At 62.1% G+C, this 20701-nt stretch overlaps 2 protein-coding genes across 2 annotated transcripts in view; one reads left to right on the top strand and one right to left on the bottom strand.

Annotated features, from left to right (window-relative positions):
• CORO7 (coronin 7) overlaps positions 1-20701 on the top strand; it is a 55916-nt gene that overhangs the window by 25694 nt on the left and 9521 nt on the right. The window contains exons 8-9 of the mRNA XM_012743748.2: positions 678-764; positions 1253-1335. Coding sequence (XP_012599202.1) covers positions 678-764; positions 1253-1335 — 170 coding nt within the window. The remainder of the gene's footprint in view (positions 1-677; positions 765-1252; positions 1336-20701) is intronic.
• On the bottom strand, positions 5665-16860 carry VASN (vasorin). The gene is made up of 2 exons (XM_012743749.2): positions 16746-16860; positions 5665-8308 (listed from the first exon to the last, which is right to left on the bottom strand). Exon 2 carries the CDS (start codon positions 8297-8299, stop codon positions 6266-6268), a length of 2034 nt encoding a protein of 677 aa, XP_012599203.2. The 5' UTR covers positions 8300-8308; positions 16746-16860; the 3' UTR covers positions 5665-6265.

Below are 20701 nucleotides of genomic sequence, written 5' to 3'. Positions count from 1 at the left end.
GGAAACAGGGTCCTCCATCTCAGGCTCCAGGGGCCGGGGTGGCCGGGAGGGAGCTGTGTGCATTTCCTCCAGCCCCCTCAGCTCCCCCCTGCCAGGGCCCGGGGGACAGGGCCCCGCCTGCCATGTGAACTTCCCTCTCCTCCCTGGGGTTGGGAATCTTCCTGCTGGCAGCTCCAGCACCGCAGGAGGGCTGATGGGCACTGCTCTGCCCTCTCTGGGACGTTCCTGAGCTTGGCCCCCAGCCCTGCTTCCTGCTCAGGAGGCAGCGGCAATCCTCACCTCCCCTGGGTGTGCACAGCAGGCCCTGTCTTTCCACATGGCAACAGCCCCAGGAGTAGGTGGCATGGGTAACGTGAGACCCGCACATAGGCGAGAAAAATGAGGTTACTGGAGGGTGTGGGGCCCCCAGGGTCACTCAGCTCTTGGGTTCCAAAGCCTGGGCATGGGGACTCTCAGCCAAGCGCCTCCTCTGGGTACCTGCAGAAGCAAGAGAGTGCTGGTGCCCATAGCCCCCCAGCACTGAGGCAGGGGGCCTGGTGGTAAACGAGGCTGCATCTGGCCCTCTTAGGAGGAGGGACTGGTGGGCAGCAGAACTTCCGGGCTCAGGCCTACTGCAGGGACCCTCAACCCCCAGTGGGGGCTCCTGGTGGCTTAACTCCTCATCTTGTGTCCTGCAGAGCACACAGGCCCATGAGAACAGCAGGGACAGCCGGCTGGCATGGACGGACACCCAGGAGCATCTTGTGTCCACTGGATTCAACCAGGTAGGGAATTCCTCCCAGATGAGCAGGGCACAGCCAGGTGGGGACCTGTCCAGCCCTTTGAACTCCTGCCCCAAGAGGCGGGGTGAGGCCACTGGGAGGCGGGGGACTAAGGGCCGGCTCCAGGCCTGTCCATATACGGCCTGGCCGTGCGGCCGGGTGTCGGAGCCCCAGGGGACCAAGGGCTGCTGAAAACTGGCAGATTCCATTTGCAAGAGCTAAGCCTGACCCCGGGAGCTATGGTGGCCCCATAGGGATCAGAGTCCACTGAGGGAACCACCCCTTGTCCCTTGTCACCTAAGGGTTCTTAAAGGGGCAGGACATGAAAACCCAAACTCTCCCTCCCTGGTGTGACTGTCCCCCACTCCAAGCTCTGCTGTGGGGCAAGTGCCCTCTTGTCAGGCTGCGCCCTCTGATGCTGGGTTCCCTGGGGGCTGTGGGGTGGGCTGAGGGACAGGCCCCTCTGAGCCTCTCTCTTGACCTCCCCACAGATGCGTGAGCGTGAAGTAAAGCTCTGGGACACCCGGCTCTTCTCCAGTGCCCTGGCCTCCCTCACCTTGGACACCTCGCCCGGGTAGGAGTTGCGGCCAGTCGGGTGGGACAGTGGGCTGAGGGCCCAGATGGTGTCCCGAGTCTAGGCCTGATGGACACGTGCTTTGGGCTCGGCAAGGCGGGCCGACCACCCGAGTGACCAGGCTGTGAAGGTCTCTGCAAAGGAAACCCGCTCTGTGCTCCAGGTGCTCCCAGGCTGTGCCAGTAGCAGGTGATGAGGTGCCGAACCGGTCCCTGGCAGTGGAGTGGGCCCTTGGTCACGGCAGGCTTCACGACTGGGTCAGCGCAAGTGTGTTTTGGCATTGGGGAGAGGGTGTCGTTGGGAGGCACAGGAATGCACTGGATTTTGCTATGGACGTCTTGGTGGGGCTCAGGGCCCAAGGAGGCCCGAGGCTCTGACAGGAAGGACGATGCAGGTGGACCTGGGGCAGTATTGGGACGGACTGGCAGGCATGCAGGTGCGCCTGGAACTCTGTGGTGGTTTATGATGCCCGCTCAGCACCAATCACACGGCTGTCCCTGGTTTTCCTGGGGTCTGTCCCCCAGTGGGACTGGTGCCCAGGCAGCCTGGGGGTCCAAGTACACGTCATCCTTCCATCCGCTCCAGAATCGTGCGGAGAGGGTTCGAGGCTGTGCCCAGCAGGGCAGCTCTGTGCAGGGGTGGCCTTGGTGCACCGCAGCTCGGGAGCCAGGCACCAGCAGGCCCCTGGCGAGTGTTTATGAATGACCCATCCATTCAGTCTGTGTGACCACGCACATCACATCACAGCTGAGCAAACTGAGACTCGGGGAGGTTCAGAGACCAAGCCAGGCGGGGCCTGGGGAGGAGTCAGGGATTGGTCCCTATTCTGTAGCCTTAGCCTGTGTCGGTCGTGGCTCATGGAGGGGCCTGTGGGACTGTCCCAGGTTGGGAATCTGGGAGTGTTTGTTGGGTCCTTAGCTGGCTTGTCCAGCTCCTGCTTCCATTTCACAACTGAAGAAACGAGTCACAGAGGGGCAGCGACCTGCCCAAGTCCCAGTGGCAGCAAGGGTGGTGTGTCTGGGCCAAGGAAGGCTGCGGGGTCTTCCTGGGACCCTCCAGAAGAGCCCCCACCTGAGTGCAGAACTCCTGCCAGGGGCTGCCCCTGGCTGACAGCTCCCAGAGGAGGGGTAGCGGTCAGGGTGACGGTGACCCTCCCTCCCATCCTCTCACACCAGGGAGGGGCTGAGAAGCTGGTGAGGCCCATTTTACAGATGAGGGAGACGAGGCTGAGCAACACTCAGTGCCTTCCTTAAAGCCACGCGGGGGTGAGAGGGTGATCCACACTGGCCTCAGCCTCCTGCCTGCTCTGGGCCCTGGGGACTCAGAGGAGCCAGCAGGACTGGCCCTGCCCAGCAGGAATCGGAGCTCCTGGGCCGCCAGGCTCCATGTCCAGTGTCTGTCCCCTGCCTCCATCGCCGGCCTTAGACTGCCCTGGCATCCTGCTCTCCAGGCCTTCCCCAGCCAGACAGCCCCTTCCCTGCAGGGCCCCCAGCAGAGGCGTTGGCGGGCAGGGACCAGCGATCAAGTGCTCTTCCACCCACCACTTCCTGCCTTCCAGACTCCACCCCCAGGGACAGGATTCTCCACCCCCCCACACACACACACAAGCATCCCCTGCCCAACCCCAGTGTGGCCCCTGGAGGAGTAAATGATGCCCAGACCCCATGGTGCCACTGGCCAAGGCTGACCCTGTAATTACAGCAGTTAAGAATAGCCTCGAAGGACCAGCAAGGACTGGAATTTCTCAAATCACTCCCAGATGGGCGGCCAGGCCAGTGTCCTCCAGCCCTGGCCCTTGCCCCAGCAGGCTGGCACCATTGGCAAGGGAGCCGGGACTCTCCAGCCCCCACAAAGCTGGTGACACCAAGGGTGTGTGCCGCCCTCCAGGCTGTTCTGAGAGAGGGTGGGTCCCCTGCACCCTGGGGTGCCCAGGAAGCCAGAGCCCCACTCACTGCCTGCCCGGGGTTCTGGGGCCATGAGGGAATCTGGACGGAAGATGGAAAGTGTGCGGTGTCAGCTGTGGACACAGCTGAGGGGAGCTTGGCAATGGCGTCTGCTCCACCACCCTCGATTCTTCCGTTTTACAGATTTTCCATCTTGGTTTGGGCAGAACAGTGTGAGCTCGTAAGGGAGCTACAGGGGGTCTGGCCTCAAGCTCGTGCCCCGTCCCCCTCTTTGTCCTCTCCTATGGGCCTCCCGTTAAGGTTCCCACCTATGTCCTGTCCTCCCCTCTCACTTGAGGAGTGTCCGGGAGGAGGCGTGCCTAAATGGGGAGCGCCAGGGCCAGGCCAGCCTCAGCCTGTTGGGGTCCTACCTGTGAAGCAGGGCTTAGGCAGCTGGTCCACAGTGGGCTGTCCCCACTTCATGTGCCTGCTCCCCGTTTGGTAAGGGGGGAGGTGGGGGGATAACCAGAGGGACCGGCAGAGCCTAGTGCTGAAGGAACAGCTTGTGCTCTGGTCTAGGAGGTTCAGAGACACGTCCTGTGTCAGGTGCTATGCACGTGGGTGTGAGTGAGAGGGACATGAGGGTGCTGGGGGAGCTGTATTGCGCCCTTCCCACCCCCACCCCCACCCCCCTGGTTCCCTGTCCCACAGGGCTAGTTGCTTATGTGGCTCACAGCGGGGCCCCGCGCCCTCCCGCATGGCTGGCAACCTCATCCTGGGCCTGTGAGCAGATGTTCAGGTCCTGTCCCCACTTGCTGTGCACAAGCTGCCATCTCGTCTCTCCAAGGCTGTGCCTCTTCTGTAGAGGGAGTTTAGGTCATGAACTGAGAGTACGAGTTGCCTGAACAGCAGGGGCCTGCTGTAGTCAGGACCTGGTGATGGGGGTGAACACATCCCACCGCCAACCCTGGTCCTTGGCCCGCAGTCATGGGATTGTCCTGGGTGGGAGCTGCACTTTGGCCTGGTCCACCTTTGGCCCAGGCTCTCCCTCCCCAAGCCACTGCTCTGACGGGACACTCCAAATACCTTTCCCCGGCTCTTTCTTTCTTTGGGTCCTGCCACCCACCCCCTGCCCCACCGTCCCAGCAGATCAGGTTTGCTTTGCAGCGAAAACATTTACTCGGCAGCGGCCGTGTCCAGCCCAGGCCCACAGGCCCACAAAGGCCCCTTTGAGGAGGCTGCCGAGGGGGGCAGGGCTCGCTGGCTGCTCCCCTAATGGGACCCAGGCCTACAGGAAATCCACCTGGGCCGCCACTGCCTCAGGAGGAAGGGGCCCCACCCAGGCCCACTGCCACCACCCACTGCCCGCCAGGACCCACCGCCCGCCTCCTCCCTCCTTGTGCCAGAGCCCTCAGCAGCCGCTAATTGAATCCAGAGCCTCGCGTGGCTGCGCCTGACTCGGGGCTGACATCAACACCCCGAGCTGAGCCACAGGGCCTGTTCCCCAGGCCTGGCGGGTCTGCCGCCTTCCCGCCAGGGCTGAGGCCGGAGGCCGGGCCGTGACCCATGGAAGGACATTGGCATGGGGCCTCTGGGAGGCTCACTCTGGCATTAGCTGGGCCTCTGCACAACCCTCTCCTCGCTTGCTGGCATCCTCATCTAAGGCCCACAAGCAGATGTTGGGGTGCTGTCCCCACTTGCTGTGAGCAAGGTGCTGGCTCATCCCTCCCAGGCCACCCCGCTGAGAGTAACAGGAAAAGGTGCTGCGTTGCTCTCGTAGCCACGGAGCTCCATCCTCCCACCTCAGCCTGCAGCCTTCCTGGAAAACACTCCCACTTCCGGGGTTTCCAGAAAGCCTGGGCATATCCCTAGTTCAGGGGGTGAAGGGGCATCCTGAGGCCACCAAGCCTGGCACCATCTGCAAGCCATCCTCAGCCCTCTGGTCCGTCCCTGCGGCTGCCCTGGCCACCTACCCATCAGGCAGGGTCCTTGCTCTGGGCGACCTGTGCTTCCTCTCCCACCACCATGCTCTACAGCGAGGCCACCCTGCGGGGGGGCTCTGGGGGCTGCCTGGTCCCTGGACCATCCATGAGGCCTGGAATGAGGCAGCTCAAAGTGCCCCTCCCTAGAGGAAGGCAGGCAGTGACTTGCCTGTCAGACCCGCCCTGAGGCAGCCCTGACCTCCCTGGGGACCCTGTTGTCCCTGCCTCACACGCAGGCACCACAGCGCCTGCTGGCAGGAGGCTGGGCCTGGGTGGGGCTACTGTAGGTAGCCCTGGGCCTTAGTCGGGTTGCGGTGGACACCATCTGGGTCAGGACACCTGGCAAGGCCGCCCTCCTGGGCACAGCCCTGAGCAGATGGGATGCTGGGCAGGGGCCAGCTGCCAGCTTGTCCCTCCACGGCCCCTCCAGCCCTGTGCCCTGGGGCTGAGCCTGAGGAACATACTCATTTCATTGTGTTTTTTATTTTTCTTACAAAAGGCCTTCATATCATCGTTTGTCTTACAAAAAGCAAAGTTCTTGTCTCTGAGTTTGAGACTTTCCCAGCATAAATGGGAAAGGATCTCTTATAAATATACTTTTAAAAACAAAAGCAAAGCTCGCTCTTAAAGCATCTTCCTTTCCAGTTTCTTTTGTTCCTTCGATTCCTAGGGCCGAGGCTTGAGCCACACGGCCCGTCCCCCAGCACGCCCCCGCTGCTGCTCTCGCTCTGGGGGTTCCTTCACTGACCCAGAGTCCCCTTGGGCTGAGGGAGCCCCGCAGGGCCCTGGCCTGTGTTACCAGCACACAGCAGGGCCCACCGCGCCCGCCCCAGGGATGGCACGTTGCAGAGGGCTGGGCTGGTGCCGTCCTCGCAGGCATTCCTGGGTCACAGCATCTCACAGATGACACTGAGGTCCAGAGAGGGGCAGGGACCGGTTGTCACACAGCCTCAGCCTGCATGTGTCCCACTGTAGGGACTGAGAACTTCTTGTGGTGGCAGCAGGAGGGCAGTGGTCGGCTCCATGGCGAGAGCCCGGCCCCCAGGCTGTGCATCTCTCCCAGGCTTAGACGTAGGGCTTGGCGTGGAGGGGCCCCTGGAGGCTGGGCCCTGGGTAGCCCATAAGCGGCACTTCGCACTCAGGACCGCTGGGCAGGGCCTCCCCGCCACTCTCAGGTGCCTTCGGGCCTGGCTCCAAGGGGGCCTTCACCCCCTCCAGCTCCAGGGGCCCAGCCCCTGGCCCCACCTGCCCTTTGTCCTCAGCCACTGCTGCCACAGCCCGTCCCCGCCGCACACAGTAGGCGGCTCCTGCTGCGGCCAGGGCAGCTAGGAGCACCGCGGCCAGGGCAGGTGCGATGAGGAGTGGCAGGTTGCCCTCGCGGGCCTGGGTGACGGGGGCGTGGTTGGAGCGGACGGCTGGGGGGGTGCGGGCCTCCCCACAGGCCTCCTCACCCTCGGGTACCCGCCCGGGTCCCAGGAGCATGACACAGATGGAGTAGGTGGCATTGGGCCGCAGCTGGGTGACAGTGTACTCCGCAAGTGAGGCGGGCAGCCGCAGTGTCACCAGCCGCTTGTCAGGGCCCGACAGGTTCCTGTAGGTGAGGCGGAGGCTCCTGAGCTGCACGGTGCTGCCCTGCAGGTAGCACTGCAGCCCCACACGCAGGGAGGTGGGGCTCACTGGCTCGATGCCAAGGGGTAGGGGCCGAGGTGGCCTGGGGGTAGCTGGCGTGGGACTGGGCTGCGTCCCCTGCTCCACCTGGCTCTCACAGTATAGGCCCGTGAAGCCCTTGGGGCACAGGCACTCCAGGTGGCGCCGCACTCCCAGGTGGCAGGTGCCCCCATTGAGGCAGGTGGAGGGAGGGCAGTCCTGGGGCTGTGGGACAGGTGCCAAAGTTGGTGGCGCAGTGGATGGTGGGCTGGGGGCCTCAGTGGCTGGCTCCGTGGGGCTGGGCCAGGTGGGAGCCAAACTAGACGGCGAGGGGGTGGGCTCCCATACCGCGGGCCTCGTGGTGGGCGCCATGGCCGTGGTGGTGGTGGCCGGGCAGCCAAAGTCAGCATAGTCGAGCTCCAGGAGCAGCCGGCCAGCATTCTTAGGCGGGAAGTGGCAGCGTGTCTCCTCAGGGCTGGCCAGCGTGACACGGCTCTCGCGCACCCAGGGGCCAAACCAGCTCAAGGGGCACACACAGTTGAAGGGGTTGCGGGCAGCCGCCAGGAGCCGCAGGCGCGGGAAGAGGCCGGAGAGGTCGCTGGGCAGAGCCTGCAGGCTCAGGTTGCTCAGGTCCAGCTCCTGCAGGGCGGCCAGGCCAGCCAGGTCATCAGGCCGCAGCTGGGCGATGCGGGTGTTCCCGGCCAGCCGCAGGCGCGTCAGGCCCCGCAGGCCTCGGATCACGGGCGGCACCTGTTCCAGCTGGTTGTCGGACACGTCCAGGTCATGGAGGTTGCGCAGGCTGCTGAAGAGCCCCTCGTCCAGCTGCTGCAGCCCCAGGCCGGCCAGCCGTAGTGCCTCCACGTTGGCGGTCTCCAGGATGCCGGGCTTCAGGGCCGGGAGGCTGTTGCGGCTGAGGTCTAGCAGCAGCAGGCGCGGCAGGCGCAGCAGGGGCAGTGCCTGCAGCTCGTTGTCCTGCAGCTTGAGCTCCAGGAGGTGGTCGAGTGCGTCGAAGGCGCCGGGCTGGATGTGGCGGATGCGGTTCTTGCCCAGGTAGAGGCGCTCAAGGCGCCGCAGGCCACGGAAGGTCTCGTTGGTGATTTCGTGCAGCCTGTTGGCAGTCAGGTCCAGGTTACTGAGGTTGGCGAGTGACTGGAAGACCCCACCGGGCAGACTGGCGATCTGGTTCTGTGACAGGTCCAGGAGCTGCAGGCTCGGCAGTCCGGCAAAGCTGCCCGAGTCAAGCGTGGTGATGCCGTTCTCGAAGACGTACAGGCCCACTGTGTTGGGTGGCACGTCTCGGGGCACCGTGGTCCCTTGGCGGGCGGTGCAGAAGACTGTCTGTGGCTGGCTGCACTGGCAACCAGATGGGCAGCCCTGCACCCTGGGACCCAGGGCAAGCAGAAGCAGCAGCAGCAGCAGAGGCGGTGGTGGCAGGGGTATCCTGGAGGGCATCTTCTGTCCCTGGGGGCAGAGAGGAAGCCAAGATGAGACTGTGAGTCAGAGGACCAGATGGAATTCATCACTTTCCCCACCAAGTGCAAGACAGCCCCATAGGTACAAGTCAGGGCCCCAGAGCAGCCACCCAGCTCCTGACCCAGCCCCGTCACTCTCTTGCTATGTGACTTTATCCGTATGATGTCGGCTATCACAAGCATTCAGCGGGCTGATGCCCAGCAAGTGCTCCCTCCTCCAGAACCCCAGGCGCTCTGCCTCTGCCTCCGTGGCCAGTCCTTCCACCATTCCTTGGCACAGTGGTAGGGAAGGAGAGAGAACTATGGGTCCTGGAGTGGCAGCCCCTCCCTGCAGCGTCTGGGAGAGACAGGGCGGCCAGGCGCGTAAGCAGAGAAGCTGGCTGCCCCGGCCGCCGGCCCCAGCCACCACGCTCCACGGCCCTCCCTCCTCCAAACGAGGAGAGACCACAGTGGGAAGACTTCACATGGAAACTATGGGATCGGTGTTTTTCCACTTGTGAAGTCAGACCTGCCCAGGATGGGGGCTGCGGGCTCGCCAGGATGTGGCCAGCAGAAAAGTTCCTGAAGGAGGGGGCAGAGACTAGCTGCAGCCATTGGCAGGTGTCCCCTGTCAGAAGGGTGTGGATCAGGGAGGCAGGAACCCTCCTTTCAGGTCCCCTGCCTCTGAGGCTGATGACAGAGCTAGAGGTAAGAGTCCCCAGGGCTTAGGTGACAGGACTCTGGTTACATGGTGGTCCCACAGGCAGTACCAGGCCTGTAAAAGCTCTGCAAGTTCTTTCATCTTGTACTTCCTGGGGTGTGCCCTGGGCTGGGTGCCTGAGACAGAGGGGAGCAGCAATGCCAAGTCCCTCCCACATGCCAGCACCCACTACACATTTATAGTCACCTCTGTTCCCCCAGCAGCCAGTTCTGGAGAAGCTATTCTCATCACTCCCAGGTGACGGGAGAAAGTGGGGCTATGGAGGTGCCCATTGCCCAGCCAGCAAGTCTGAGCTGGAGCCCAGATCCTGCCGCCTGTGATGAAGTCCACGGCCTCCAGAGGCAGCAGGGGTAGGGGCCCCACCAGCCACCCTGGGCTCAGCTCTCAGCTGGCACTGCCAAGACGGGAGGGGTCCACAGCTCTCCCCTGTGGCTCCTGGGGGCCATACCCAGGAGCAGCCCTCACCTTTGGCGCCCCCTCTGGTGGGATACCAGCCTGTTCCTGGGAGGTGTCCTGCACAGTGGCGGGCAGCACCCCTCCCCCTTCAGGCACCTGCCTGCACAAGGGCCTTTTGTGCTGGGCCAGCTTCCCCTTCCCCCACTTCCCCCACACTGGCCAGCCTAGGTAACACGACCCCCCACCCAGCCTGCTTCTGCCCCAGGCTGGGGGAGGGACCCATTTATGGGCTCCTGGAATGTAAGGAGGAGGGGCAGGTAGTCCAGAACAGATTAGACAAGTCACTGGTGAAGTGGCCACTGAGGTCTGGGGCCAGCCAAAGGTGAAGGGAGGAGGCCTTGTCCCCCAGGTTCCTGATAAGAACCAGAGGTGAGAGGGTCCCTACAGGCCCTTCCCACTGGCCGCATCCCTTAGTGGGGTAGTCTCCCCCAGGAGCCTCCAACCCCTCACCCATGAGTAATGAACACCCTTCAGAGGCCAGTGGGGGCCCCCCTCTTACCTCCCCAGGCCAGACCCTGTTTGCCTCTGCTCCAGGGGTCTCCAGAGCCCACTTAGCTCATCTCTGCTAAGTGAACAGCTGGGCAGGGCCTTCCCTCGGGCATCAGATGAAGCTGGTATCCCAAACCCTGGGATACCAAACTTGTGTGTCTCTGGCCCTGCCGGCACCACCCCATGGGGTCTGATGACCTATGGCCCTTGGGCCCACCCCCCTGCTCCCCCCCATGGGACCTGCTCCACCCTCACTGACTCAGAGGACAGGGGTGCGGCCTGGCCTCCAGATGTGGGCTGTAAGTGACCCCCACCCACCCCCATCCACGTGGGGGGTGAGGCCACCTCCCCTTGAATCAGCCCTCCCAGCGGGGCCAGACTGGGGTCAAGAAAGGAGCAGCCAGGCTCCAGGGTGGGAGGGGCCCTGCACGTGGCCAGCCTGGCCTCCACTGTGGCCTCAGCTCCTCGTGGGCCTGGCAGAAGGTCATAGTTGAGAGCTCTCACTCCAGGCAGGCAGCCTGGGCTTGGAGGTGTCCAAGCTGCGAGGCTGCAGGCAGCCGCTTTACTCTCAGCACCTCAGCTTCTTCATCTGCGCATCTGGGACGTGTCAGGGCTGCAGGGGCAGGACGCATGTGGTGCACTTTGCACGGATAGGCCGGATGTCCAGGCTGGCCCACAGGGGTCTGGGGCACGTGCTGGGGCATGCTGACCACTGCACTGGGGAGGGGGACAGCGCTGGGCTTCATGATCTGTTGGGCCTTTAATCAGCAAAGTCAGTAGAAGCGGGGAGGGACCCTGTGGGTCTGTCTGCGGTGGGCGGCAAGATGGCTGACAGGTAGGAAACTCAGAAACGCACATCTGAGTGGGTGGGGAAAGGGACGGGGGTCCTGGGCTGAGGAGACCCTGGCAGGCAGCAGTGAGCCTGCCTCCTGCCCCCCAAGATGCAGGGGTGAGCTTTTCCACCTGAGTGCCGACTCTACCCCACGCAGCAAGGTGAGGAAGCAGGGAGCCAGTGCAGGGGCTATGGAAAGCCCTATAGTTTGCAGCCACGGGCAGGCAGCTCAGGGGCGCTTTGCCATGGGTCCTGGCACCGAGACATCAGACAGCCCCGGGAGTGAACCCAGAGAGGGCAGAGGCTGACCGGGGAGGGGACAGGTGACTGGGCAGCAGGAGACAGAGGCCTGAGTTTGGCCCCTAAATAGACTCCCAAGGCTTCTCTCAACTGGGCCTCAGTTTCCCACCTGCAGAGTTGGCGTAAGCAGCCCTAACCCCTTTTCCCTCTGGAGTTGTGGTGTTTTGTTGTTCTGTTTGTATTTAATAAGGAAGTTCTTTTAAGAAGTCCTGGGGGCCAGGCGCGGTGGTTCATGCCTGTAATCCTAGCACTCTGGGAGGCCAAGGCAGGCAGATTGCTCGAGGTCAGGAGTTCGAGACCAGCCTGAGCAAGAGCGAGACCCCATCTCTATTATAAATAGAAAGAAATTAATTGGCCAACAAATATATATAGAAAAAATTAGCGAGGCATGGTGGCGCATGCCTATAGTCCCAGCTACTCGGGAGGCTGAGGCAGTAGGATCGCTTGAGCCCAGCAGTTTGAGGTTGCTGTGAGCTAGGCTGACGCCACGGCACTCACTCTAGCCTGGGCAACAAAGCAAGACTCTGTCTCAAAAAAAAAAAAGAAGTCCTGGGAGACATCCCACTGGTCTGGGCATGCTTGGTGTGTGTGTGCACAGGGTGGTGGTGTGGGGTCTCATCGGGGGTCGTCGCAGGGGTTGCTGTACCCTGCGCTGCCCATGATCACAGCAGCTCTGGCAGGACAAGGGGCCTGGCTTTGATACTGTGATCTGTTAAGCCAGGGCAGGGGGTGAGACCTTTTTCTTTGCCAAAGGTGTAGGGAGAGTTCTGGAGGCAGCCTTGGGATTCAAGGGCACAGGAGGCAGAGGGCAAGAGTGAGGGTGCAGGGTCTCCCTCTTCCTCCAGGGCTCCTCAGTCCCCGGTGTGGAGAAAAGAGGCAGGACGCAGGTGTTACGGTCAGGCCTTGCTGCCTCCAGGGCAGTAGCTGGGACAGGGTGTCATGGTCCGACCACCAGGGTTCACAGCCTGCCCGCCACCCCCTACCAGCTCCCGTTTGTGCAGTGGGGGCTAATCATTGCTGCTGTTTCTCAGGGTGGTTTGGTTTGTACTCAGAGCACATGCTAAGTGGTCAGTAAACAGTAGCTGCTGGAGTGTCACCCATAAAACCCGAGCCCTGCCTTCCTCGAGGGTGATGATGCCTCGGTGGGAGGGGCTTTGTATCAGCCTCATGTGGACAGGAGGCCCCTGGTCCAGGGTCAAGGCCTCTGCACTGAGGCTGCCCTCTGCCTTCAGAGGGTGGGGAAGTCAGGTGTATGAAGGGGTGAGCTGTCCCTTGGTGAGCCCCCTTCAGCATGTGACCTCAGGGAGGAGCCCTATGAGTAAGGAAAACTGGGTATTTGCGATGTCAACTCTCAGGAGGACCCACCCACCCGACACACTTGTGGGCACCCACTCACACGCACACCTGGGGTCAGGCAGGGATGGGCTGGTGGGTGGCGTAGGGGGGGAGCAGGACCCGGGTGTCTACACCAGACCTGGGGCTGGTGTCTCTCACTACTCCTTGGGAAGGCTGTGTGCTGGGCAGGAGGGGGATGCGCTTGGACAGACAGCCAGAGGCCCGCACAGCCCCTCCCCCTACAGGCTCGGGTGCTGCAGAGCTGACCTGTGCTCGGGGCCTGGCTCCCAGGGCTGGCCCGCCTGGGCTCTGCGCTCTGCTCCGCGCGGCCAGCCAGGCCTGGCAGGGGCCCAGCCCCGGGAGTCTGCCAACCCCCTCCAGGCAGGCGGGACCGTGCCGGCGGCCAGGACGGCTGGCTCCGGTTTCGCTGACGTGTCCGAGGAGGCTCAGGGCCTGGGCTGGGTTTGCCCCATCTCCCTTCCCTGGGAGTAGTCCCTGGCCCAGCAGGGCAGAGAAGTCAAGGGTCTCAGTCCAGGCCCTCACAGAGGGGGCAGGGCCTCAGGTTCCTCAGAAGCTGCTCTGGCTATGCCTTCTCTCCAGGTGGGGAGGCCATGCCCTGGCTAGTGATTAAGCTGGGGGTCCCCACTGGTCTCAGCCTCTTGGTCTTGCTCCATCCACCGTCCCAGGCCAGCTCTGTCCATTCCACAGATAACAATGCCGCAGCCAAGAGTCAGTCTGACACACACTCACTTTGCAACCTCACCCACTCAGCTGAGCTACTGGCCCTCCGTGGGCTTCCATCTCAGCGTGTGACCCCCACAGCCCCCCAGGGGCTGCTCAACCAGAGCTGCACATCAGAATCACCCAGGAAGCTTTTTAAAAATAGTGATGCCCTGGGCCCCACCCCCAGACCAATTCAGTAAGAATTTCCGGGGGTGAGGCCCAGGCAGAGTTGTATTTGGAAAAGATCCTTGGGTGAGTGCTGTGCTCTGCCCAGCCAGGGTTCAGGACACCAGAGCAGAGGGTTGCAAATGGGACAGTTAGGATGTCAGCTCATCTCCCTGTCCAGGGAGGGGACTCTGGGTTCTGGGCCAGGTGTGGACCAGCTGGCAGGGCTGAGAGAAGAGCAGGAACTGGCCCCTCCTCCTCCTCCCTCCACCCAGGGACTGGCCTGGCCCCAGGTGGATGCCTTCAGTGGCACTATGGGTGACCTGGCAGCTGCCAGACCTGTCAGCCCAGGGCAGGAAAACGAGTGACTAAGGCCAGTCCCCAGCTCAAGTGAGCCCTCAGGGTAGCAGGACGTGCCATCTCAGTCAGGAGAGGTGCCACCTGTTGGGGGAGGACACCTGTAGCCCTGGGAGCTATTTGGTGGCTGCAGCCCAACTAGAAATGGGCCAATCCAGATGCCACTGTTGGCAGGCGGCAGGTGTGATGCCATCAGAGCTGGGCCCTGTCCACACCCAGGGCTAAGCACCCATCTAGTAAGGCCCTAGCCCTGCAATTAACCCTGAACTTGCCAGAATAACACCTTAGTCACCAAGGGAGGCTGCCAGCCCCAAGCCTTGTGGGCCCAGGGGTCTGAGAAGGGAGTGGCCCCGGCAGGGTGCCTTATCCCCACCAGTCTCCCAGGGTTCTTGGCCCTTACTGGGGTCTGTGATCAACAGGCAGGTGGGAATGATTTGGGGAGGCAGAGCAGACCCCTGGTCACTGAGCGACAACCCTGTCCCCACATGGCTGTCACTGCCCAGCCGGGCTTGGGGCCCAGGGCCAGCAGGGGCCCCAGCGGCTGCCCCAGCTCCTTCCCAGTGCACGCCAGCTCCCTCCTTAATTAAATCTCTCCGGCAGCCTCTGAGGAATGTCAGAGCCTTATTGCATTCCCCAGGAGGAGTCTGGTGGGGGCTGTCCCCAACCTTAGAGAAAAGCTGGCCCTTTGCCTATCCCCAACCCCCCAAAACCAAGGTGGCCAGAGGGAGCCTCCTCCAGCCTTCTGGGGGGGGGGCTGGAATGAGGAAAAGCGGGAAGGCCTGGGGCCAGGAGCAGAGGGAAAGCGATCTGGCTGCCTCTGGAATGTGGAAACCGATAAAAGGAAGGAGGCTGAGCCCCCGCCCCTCCCCAAGCACACACAGGCTCCCCAGGCACCCCTGCCCGGCCCCAAAGACACAGCCCTGCCCCAGTCACGCGCACGCACACACACCCACGCCAGACACACGCCCACTGGGCCGTGCTCCTGCGCGGGCGGACAGGGACACACACACACACACACACACACAGCCATGTGCCCTCCCCCCTCTCTAAGAACTCACAAAAATTCCACAGCAGTGAGGGGAGCTGGTTTTCTTGGCAGCACAGAGCCTTGGGCTCCCCAGCCCAGGGAGGGGACTACAAGGAGAGCTGAGGATGGCTCTAGGAGGGGTCACTAACCCAGTTAGGTGGCCTTACCGCCCTTCCCACGAGCTCAGGGCCTGCCAGTGGTCCGGGATGCCTCTATGAGCAGCCTCGCCTCTGCTCACCGAGGTGGGACTGTGCAGCCAGCCTGCTGAGGTGGGAGCTGCCCGGGAGGAAGGGGCTGCCCAGCCCTGTGGTGGGATCCACTTATAAGCCCCCACAAGGACTGACTTTACTTCGGACTTGTCCCAGCTCCCCCAGGGGCTGTTGGTGGGGGTGTCAGTAATGGGAACTAGGAGCTACGGACCCCTCTGCTGCCCAGGGCATCACCTGGCCCAGGGCTGCCTACTAGAGGTGCCTTCCTGGGCAGTTCTGAGGGGCTCCTTGTGTTGAAATTCCCTCCCCCATTTCCAGAGAGTGTGGAGAGGGTAGTGTCATCTGAACAAATGCCCTGAGACAATGGTCCCCCACCCCACCCCCATCTGACCCTCTGGACCCACAGGTCTCAGGGTGGCTGTTCCAGTGGGCAATAGCAGCAGGCTGGGGGAGGTGGGGACAGGCAGTACCCAGGCCCCTAGGCTGGCACGTGTGCTCATCCTCCCTCCTAGGGCCCAGGAGAGGCTAGATAATCGTCTGGAGGGACTCCAGCTGGGCTGCTCACTGCCAGAGCCCTCTTCCTGCCTCTGACACTCTGTTTACAGAAGCTCTGGGGCTGACTCCCCTGGGAGAAGACAGTAAACCCAGGGGACTGCTCCCCATCCCCCCACAGCCTGTCCCAGCTCTGCTGGGCTTTGCTAATAGCTGGGCTCATACTAGACTTCACTGCCCACTGGGCTGGCTCTGATGGACCCCACTCAGAGGGCACCAGCCTGGCCACCCTTCTACAACCCCAATACCCAAAGTGCAGCCTAGCATGAATGGACCTTTCAGATTTTGTCCAGTTTCCTGCCTTGGAGGCTCTCTCTTGGCCTGGGGATGGGGGCTCTAGGTTCTGATGCCTCCAGAGCCTCACTTGCCCTTGGTGCAAAAGTTAAGCAGAGGGACATCTAGACCCTCAGGACCTCTTCTTTCTTTCACACTGCAGATTCTACCCCTGGGCCATAGCAGGCGAGGCGGTCAGCGCCCTTGGCATGGTAATCGTTAACGAACCAGGCGTGAGGCAGAATGGTTGGCACCAATCGGCCAGCCTGCCAATGACCACAGGGGACCTCAGCAGTCCTCAAGCCCCAGCACTGCCAGCCCAGGACACAAAGGACTAGGCTGGCTCCAGGCCATTAGGTTTGCAGGCCAAGCAAAGCCCTATCCCTGGCAGAGGCAAAGATGGGGCACCCTGATACCTCGGGCACTAAATGCCCTGGCAGCCAAGGTGCATCCCCCACCTGGAAGAATAGGCCATCAGATACCTACCAGCCATCCCCCAGCCCCTCCCCAGCGCTGCATATCTGCAGCCCCCTGGTCTGTGCTGAGTGACAAGGGTCCTGAGGACCCTATGCAGCCCGTCCGCACAGGGGCACTGGGCTGCCCGACCCGAGGAGGAGAAGTAACCCAAGACCACGGCTTGACCATCGCCTGAAAGGGGTTTGATTCATAAAACTGGTCATGCCGGAGGGCCCAGCCGTGGGAGGAGGAAGCAAGGGGGGGGGGGTGTTTATTTTGTCTGCTCGCAGCCTTGCCGGCTCACTGTACACACCAGCGCGCACCCAGGCCGGCGCGGGGCTGCCAGCGCCCCAGGACGGCCCGGGAAGGAGGCGCACCGGGCCTGCCCACCGCGCGCCCCGTCGGCCCAGGTGACTGCGGGGCTGGGGGCCGCGGTCTCGCCGGCGAGTGCGTGTGCACGCGGCGGGGGTCCGCGCGTGAACGGCGCTTGTGCACAGCCTGACCGTGGCGCCCCGGTCCCGTCCGCAGCCCTCCAGTCCCGCAGAGACTCACCGGAAGGCTGCAGCGGAGGGAGCCGGGCAGGGCGGGCTGCGGCCTCAGTCCTTCCCGGGCGGCCGGGGTCCCGAGACAGCCGTGTCCGCGTCTCCCCGCCCCGGGCTTGGGCTCCGGAGTCGGCTCTCAGGAGGCGGGTCGCGCCTTAAGAGCCGGGGGGGCGGGGCCGCTGCACGCGGGGGCGGGGCGTCTCCCCATTGGCCGGGGCGGGGCCGCCTGGAGGCCTGCCCCTTCCCGCGCCGAGGGCCGCCCCCGCTCCGCCGGCCGGAGTCTCACCCCGCCGCCCCCGACCTGGGCCGGCGGGACCTCGCGCGGCCTCGGCTCGAGTCCGGGCTCCGGTGTGTCTGCGCTATTGGCTGTGTGATGCTGGCGGGGTCCTGCTTTTTGTGTAAAAGCAAAGCGACTGTTGAGGGAGCCCGGGCAGGTGGCATAAACGGGAGAAACAGCTCCCAGGGCCATGGAGACTTGGCGAGGCGGAGGGTCGGGGAGCGAGGCTGGTGAGAGGGCTCAGGCCTCATGACCAGCCCCAGCTTGCCAGAGCTGCGGATTTTAAGAGAACTGGAAATCCAGATTTTTAGGTGAAATCCCTCAGCGTGTTAGTGGTGGTTAATCCCAATTTCAGAGAACTCCCGAGCAGGCCACATAAAGCCTTTTTGAAAGCTTCCTAAGTGCAAACTCTCATGCCAAATCTGTTTGGGGTCCTGTTAGCCCTGACAGCCCTCGGGGTTGGGAGCATCCCTGCAGCCCCTCACCCCATATCTTAGGCAAAGGGACTGAGATAGGAAGGGCAGGGAGGGTCTGCCCAAGCCCCAGCTTCAAGTCCAGGATGGGGGGAGCTCACTGTCAGTGGGTGGGGCCTGGCCTGCAGTTGACAGTGGCCCTTGATTGGGCAGTAGGGGCGGATGCCAGGGGCTGGATTAGTCCAGAAAAATCCCCTGCCTTGGAGGATTCCAGGAAAATACTCTGCCCCCCTCCCTCACCCTCCGTGTTTGTGGTCAGAGTCATGCCTCAGAGCCTTTGGGGACCCAGCTCAGCTCCCAACTTCCAGAGAGCCCTGGGACACTCACACCCCCTCCAGCCCAGCTTGCAGCCAAAGCCTCTGGCTGGGCCAGCTCCAGTCTTTAGGGGGCCTGAAGGCTTGTCCCGGGAGGTTGGGCCACACCAGCTGGAGGGTTGCATAGTCTCCGGAGGACTCAGTTGCCTTCGGAAGGCAGGATAGCCTCTGTCCAGTCATTGTCAGGGGTAAGCAAGGTCCGTCTGCAACAGTCACCTTACAGATGTCTCCTCCTCAGGGTCTTCTCCCCACAGGGCCCCTTCTAGGACAGGCAGGGCTGCACACCCCACACGTTTCTCAGTATATGTAGATGTAGCACATGGCTTGCGAACCTCTGCTTCTGGACTGGACCTGGCCCTTAGGGATGTTTAGTGTGGCCTACATGAGAGTTTTGTTTTGTTTTGTTTTAATTTTTTTTGCAGAGGGCGGGGTCCAGAGGTCCGGACACCACCCCCATTGTTTTGTTTTGTTTTTTTGAGACAGAGTCTTGCTTTGTTGCCCAGGCTACAGTGAGTGCCGTGGTGTCAGCCTGGCTCACAGCAACCTCAAAACTCCTGGGCTCAAGCAATCCTCCTGCCTCAGCCTCCCAAGTAGCTGGGACTACAGGCATGCACCACCATGCCTGGCTAATTTTTTCTATACATGTTAGTTGGCCAATTAATTTCTTTCTGTTTATAGTAGAGACGGGGTCTCGCTCTTGCTCAGGCTGGTTTTGAACTCCTGACCTCGAACAATCCGCCCGCCTTGGCCTCCCAGAGTGCTAGGATTACAGGCATGAGCCACCGCGCCCAGCCTGTTTTGTTTTTTAAAGAGCATTTCGCTCTGTCACCCAGGCTAGAGTGCAATGGCATGATCATAGCTCACTGAAGCCTTAAACTCCTGGGCTCAAGCAAAGCAATCCTCCTGCCTCAGTCTCCCAAGTAGCTAAGACTATAGGCATGTGCCAACATGCCTGGCTATTTAAATTATTATTATTATTATTATTTGTAGAGACAGGGTCTAACTATGTTGCCCAGGCTAGTGTGGAACTCCTGGCCTCAAGTCATCTTCTAGGCTTGGCCTCCCTAAGTGCTGGGAGTTTTTAAAACTTTGAAGGCATGGCCAACATTGCAATGTCAGGTGATTTCACATTAAAATGGGGTTTCCCAGCTTGTCTTTAACAGGAACTTTCGCCTGGGGCTGAGTGACAGCTTCCCCCTCTGGCCAAGGCTCACGGGTCACCCTAGTCCCTGCCTCTCCTTCTCGTCCCACGCCAGGCTCTTCACTCCAGTTTCCTGCCTGGCCCCAGAAGCATCTGAGTTTGCCATCAGGGCCATGTGGCTTCTTGCCAAACTATTCCTTTGCCTCTTTCCTTGGGCCATGTGTCCTCTGAGGCCCTCAAGAGCATCTACAGATGCCTGGGGCCAGGGAGGAAGGTCCCAGAGCCTCCAGCCTGGCTTTTCCCTAGAAACAGGACTTTCTGACGACTCTTGCCTCTCACCTCTGTGGCCAGTTCTCGTAATGTGTCCACCCCCCTCAACCCTGTGCCCTGGGCTCACATAGGTCCCATCCACCCAGAGGCTCAAGGGCAGCTTCTAGGGACCATCCCCAGTCTGCCCAACCTTTCTACCACCCCCTTAGAACCGGGTAACCAGCAGCCTCTGTGGAGGCTGGGGACTAGGGAGTGTGGGTTAGGTTCAAGGGTCCTAACAGCCTAACCTGCATGACAGGGACAGACGAAGAACCTGGACTGCTTTGGATCAGGGGCAATGACATGCTGTCTGAGTTGGTGGGAAGGGACATGAAGGGGGAGAGAGGCTGGAGGGAAAAGCCGAGAAAGGGTTGGGAGCTGCTATGCCTAGCCACCCATCCTTGGAGCTGGCATTGTGAGCTGGAACCCCCTCACATCACCCAATTGGTACCACAGTTGTCCTCTACTTCCAGGGCCTGGGCTGAAGGCTGGGGGCAGACCTGGACTCTGAACCTCCTGTGTTCTCCAGTCTGGGCAGGCCCCATGACTGGGTCAGGGTCAGAGCCCTTCCCCCACGCTATAGTGGGAGAGGTGCCGGCACCAGCTCTCACCACCACTGGCCCTCTGCCAGGCCAGGCTTGTGCCCAGCGTTCTGGACCCAGACCCAGTTTGGCTCTCTTAAAGATGCCTTGGGTCAGGCCTGTGCCAGCTGTTGGCCAGCCCTTGGGACTGGGTGCCATGACCCCATTCCCTTGCCTGTGCCGAGGCGGGCAGGATGCTCCTGCCTGGCAGAGCTGCCCATATGGCTCCGCCTGAGGCGAGGAAGACTGGCCTGACCTGTCGGAGGAGCCAGCCCTGCCCTCCCTGGCTTCCTGCCCCCTTACCCCCAACGCCTGAGTCAGTGGGCCGGCTGGCTGGGGCTGAAGGGGCGGGGTGAGGGAGGCTGGCCAGGCCAGGCTTCTTTAGGAGGCTGGTTCAGTGCACAGATAAGCCATCAGTGCCACGATGGAAGCCGCAGGCCTGTTCTGCAGTCCCCACCAGGGCAGCAGGGGGCCATAGGAGCCCCTGCCCAGCCCACCTGCTCTCAGCCTCTGTGCAGAGCTGCACCTGCTCCTGTTCCTCCTGGCCTGTCCCCACGTAGCAGCCAGTGTGACCCCTGCCCAGTGCCAATATGTTCTATCCCCCTTTGCTTAAAACAGGCCATTAGCTTTTTGTCGCTTGACTGCTGGAGGCAGAACTCACCTCTCCCGCACCAGGCCTTTCCATGCAGCTTCTGCCCTTCCAGCCCAGCCTCATCCCCTCACCCTCACTGCCCAGACTACTGGGTGCATCGTCCTTCTCCGTCTTCCAACAGGCCCTGTACCCACCTGCCACAGGACCTTCACATATGCTGCTCTCACTTTAGAACCCTCTCCTGTGACATGCTTGACTTCTCCATAATCTTAGGTTGCA

This window comes from Microcebus murinus, chromosome 19, assembly GCF_040939455.1.
Source record: "Microcebus murinus isolate Inina chromosome 19, M.murinus_Inina_mat1.0, whole genome shotgun sequence".
Classification (NCBI taxonomy): domain Eukaryota; kingdom Metazoa; phylum Chordata; class Mammalia; order Primates; family Cheirogaleidae; genus Microcebus; species Microcebus murinus.
Note: the sequence above shows the minus strand (reverse complement) of the source record. Positions and strands in the feature narration are given on the sequence as shown.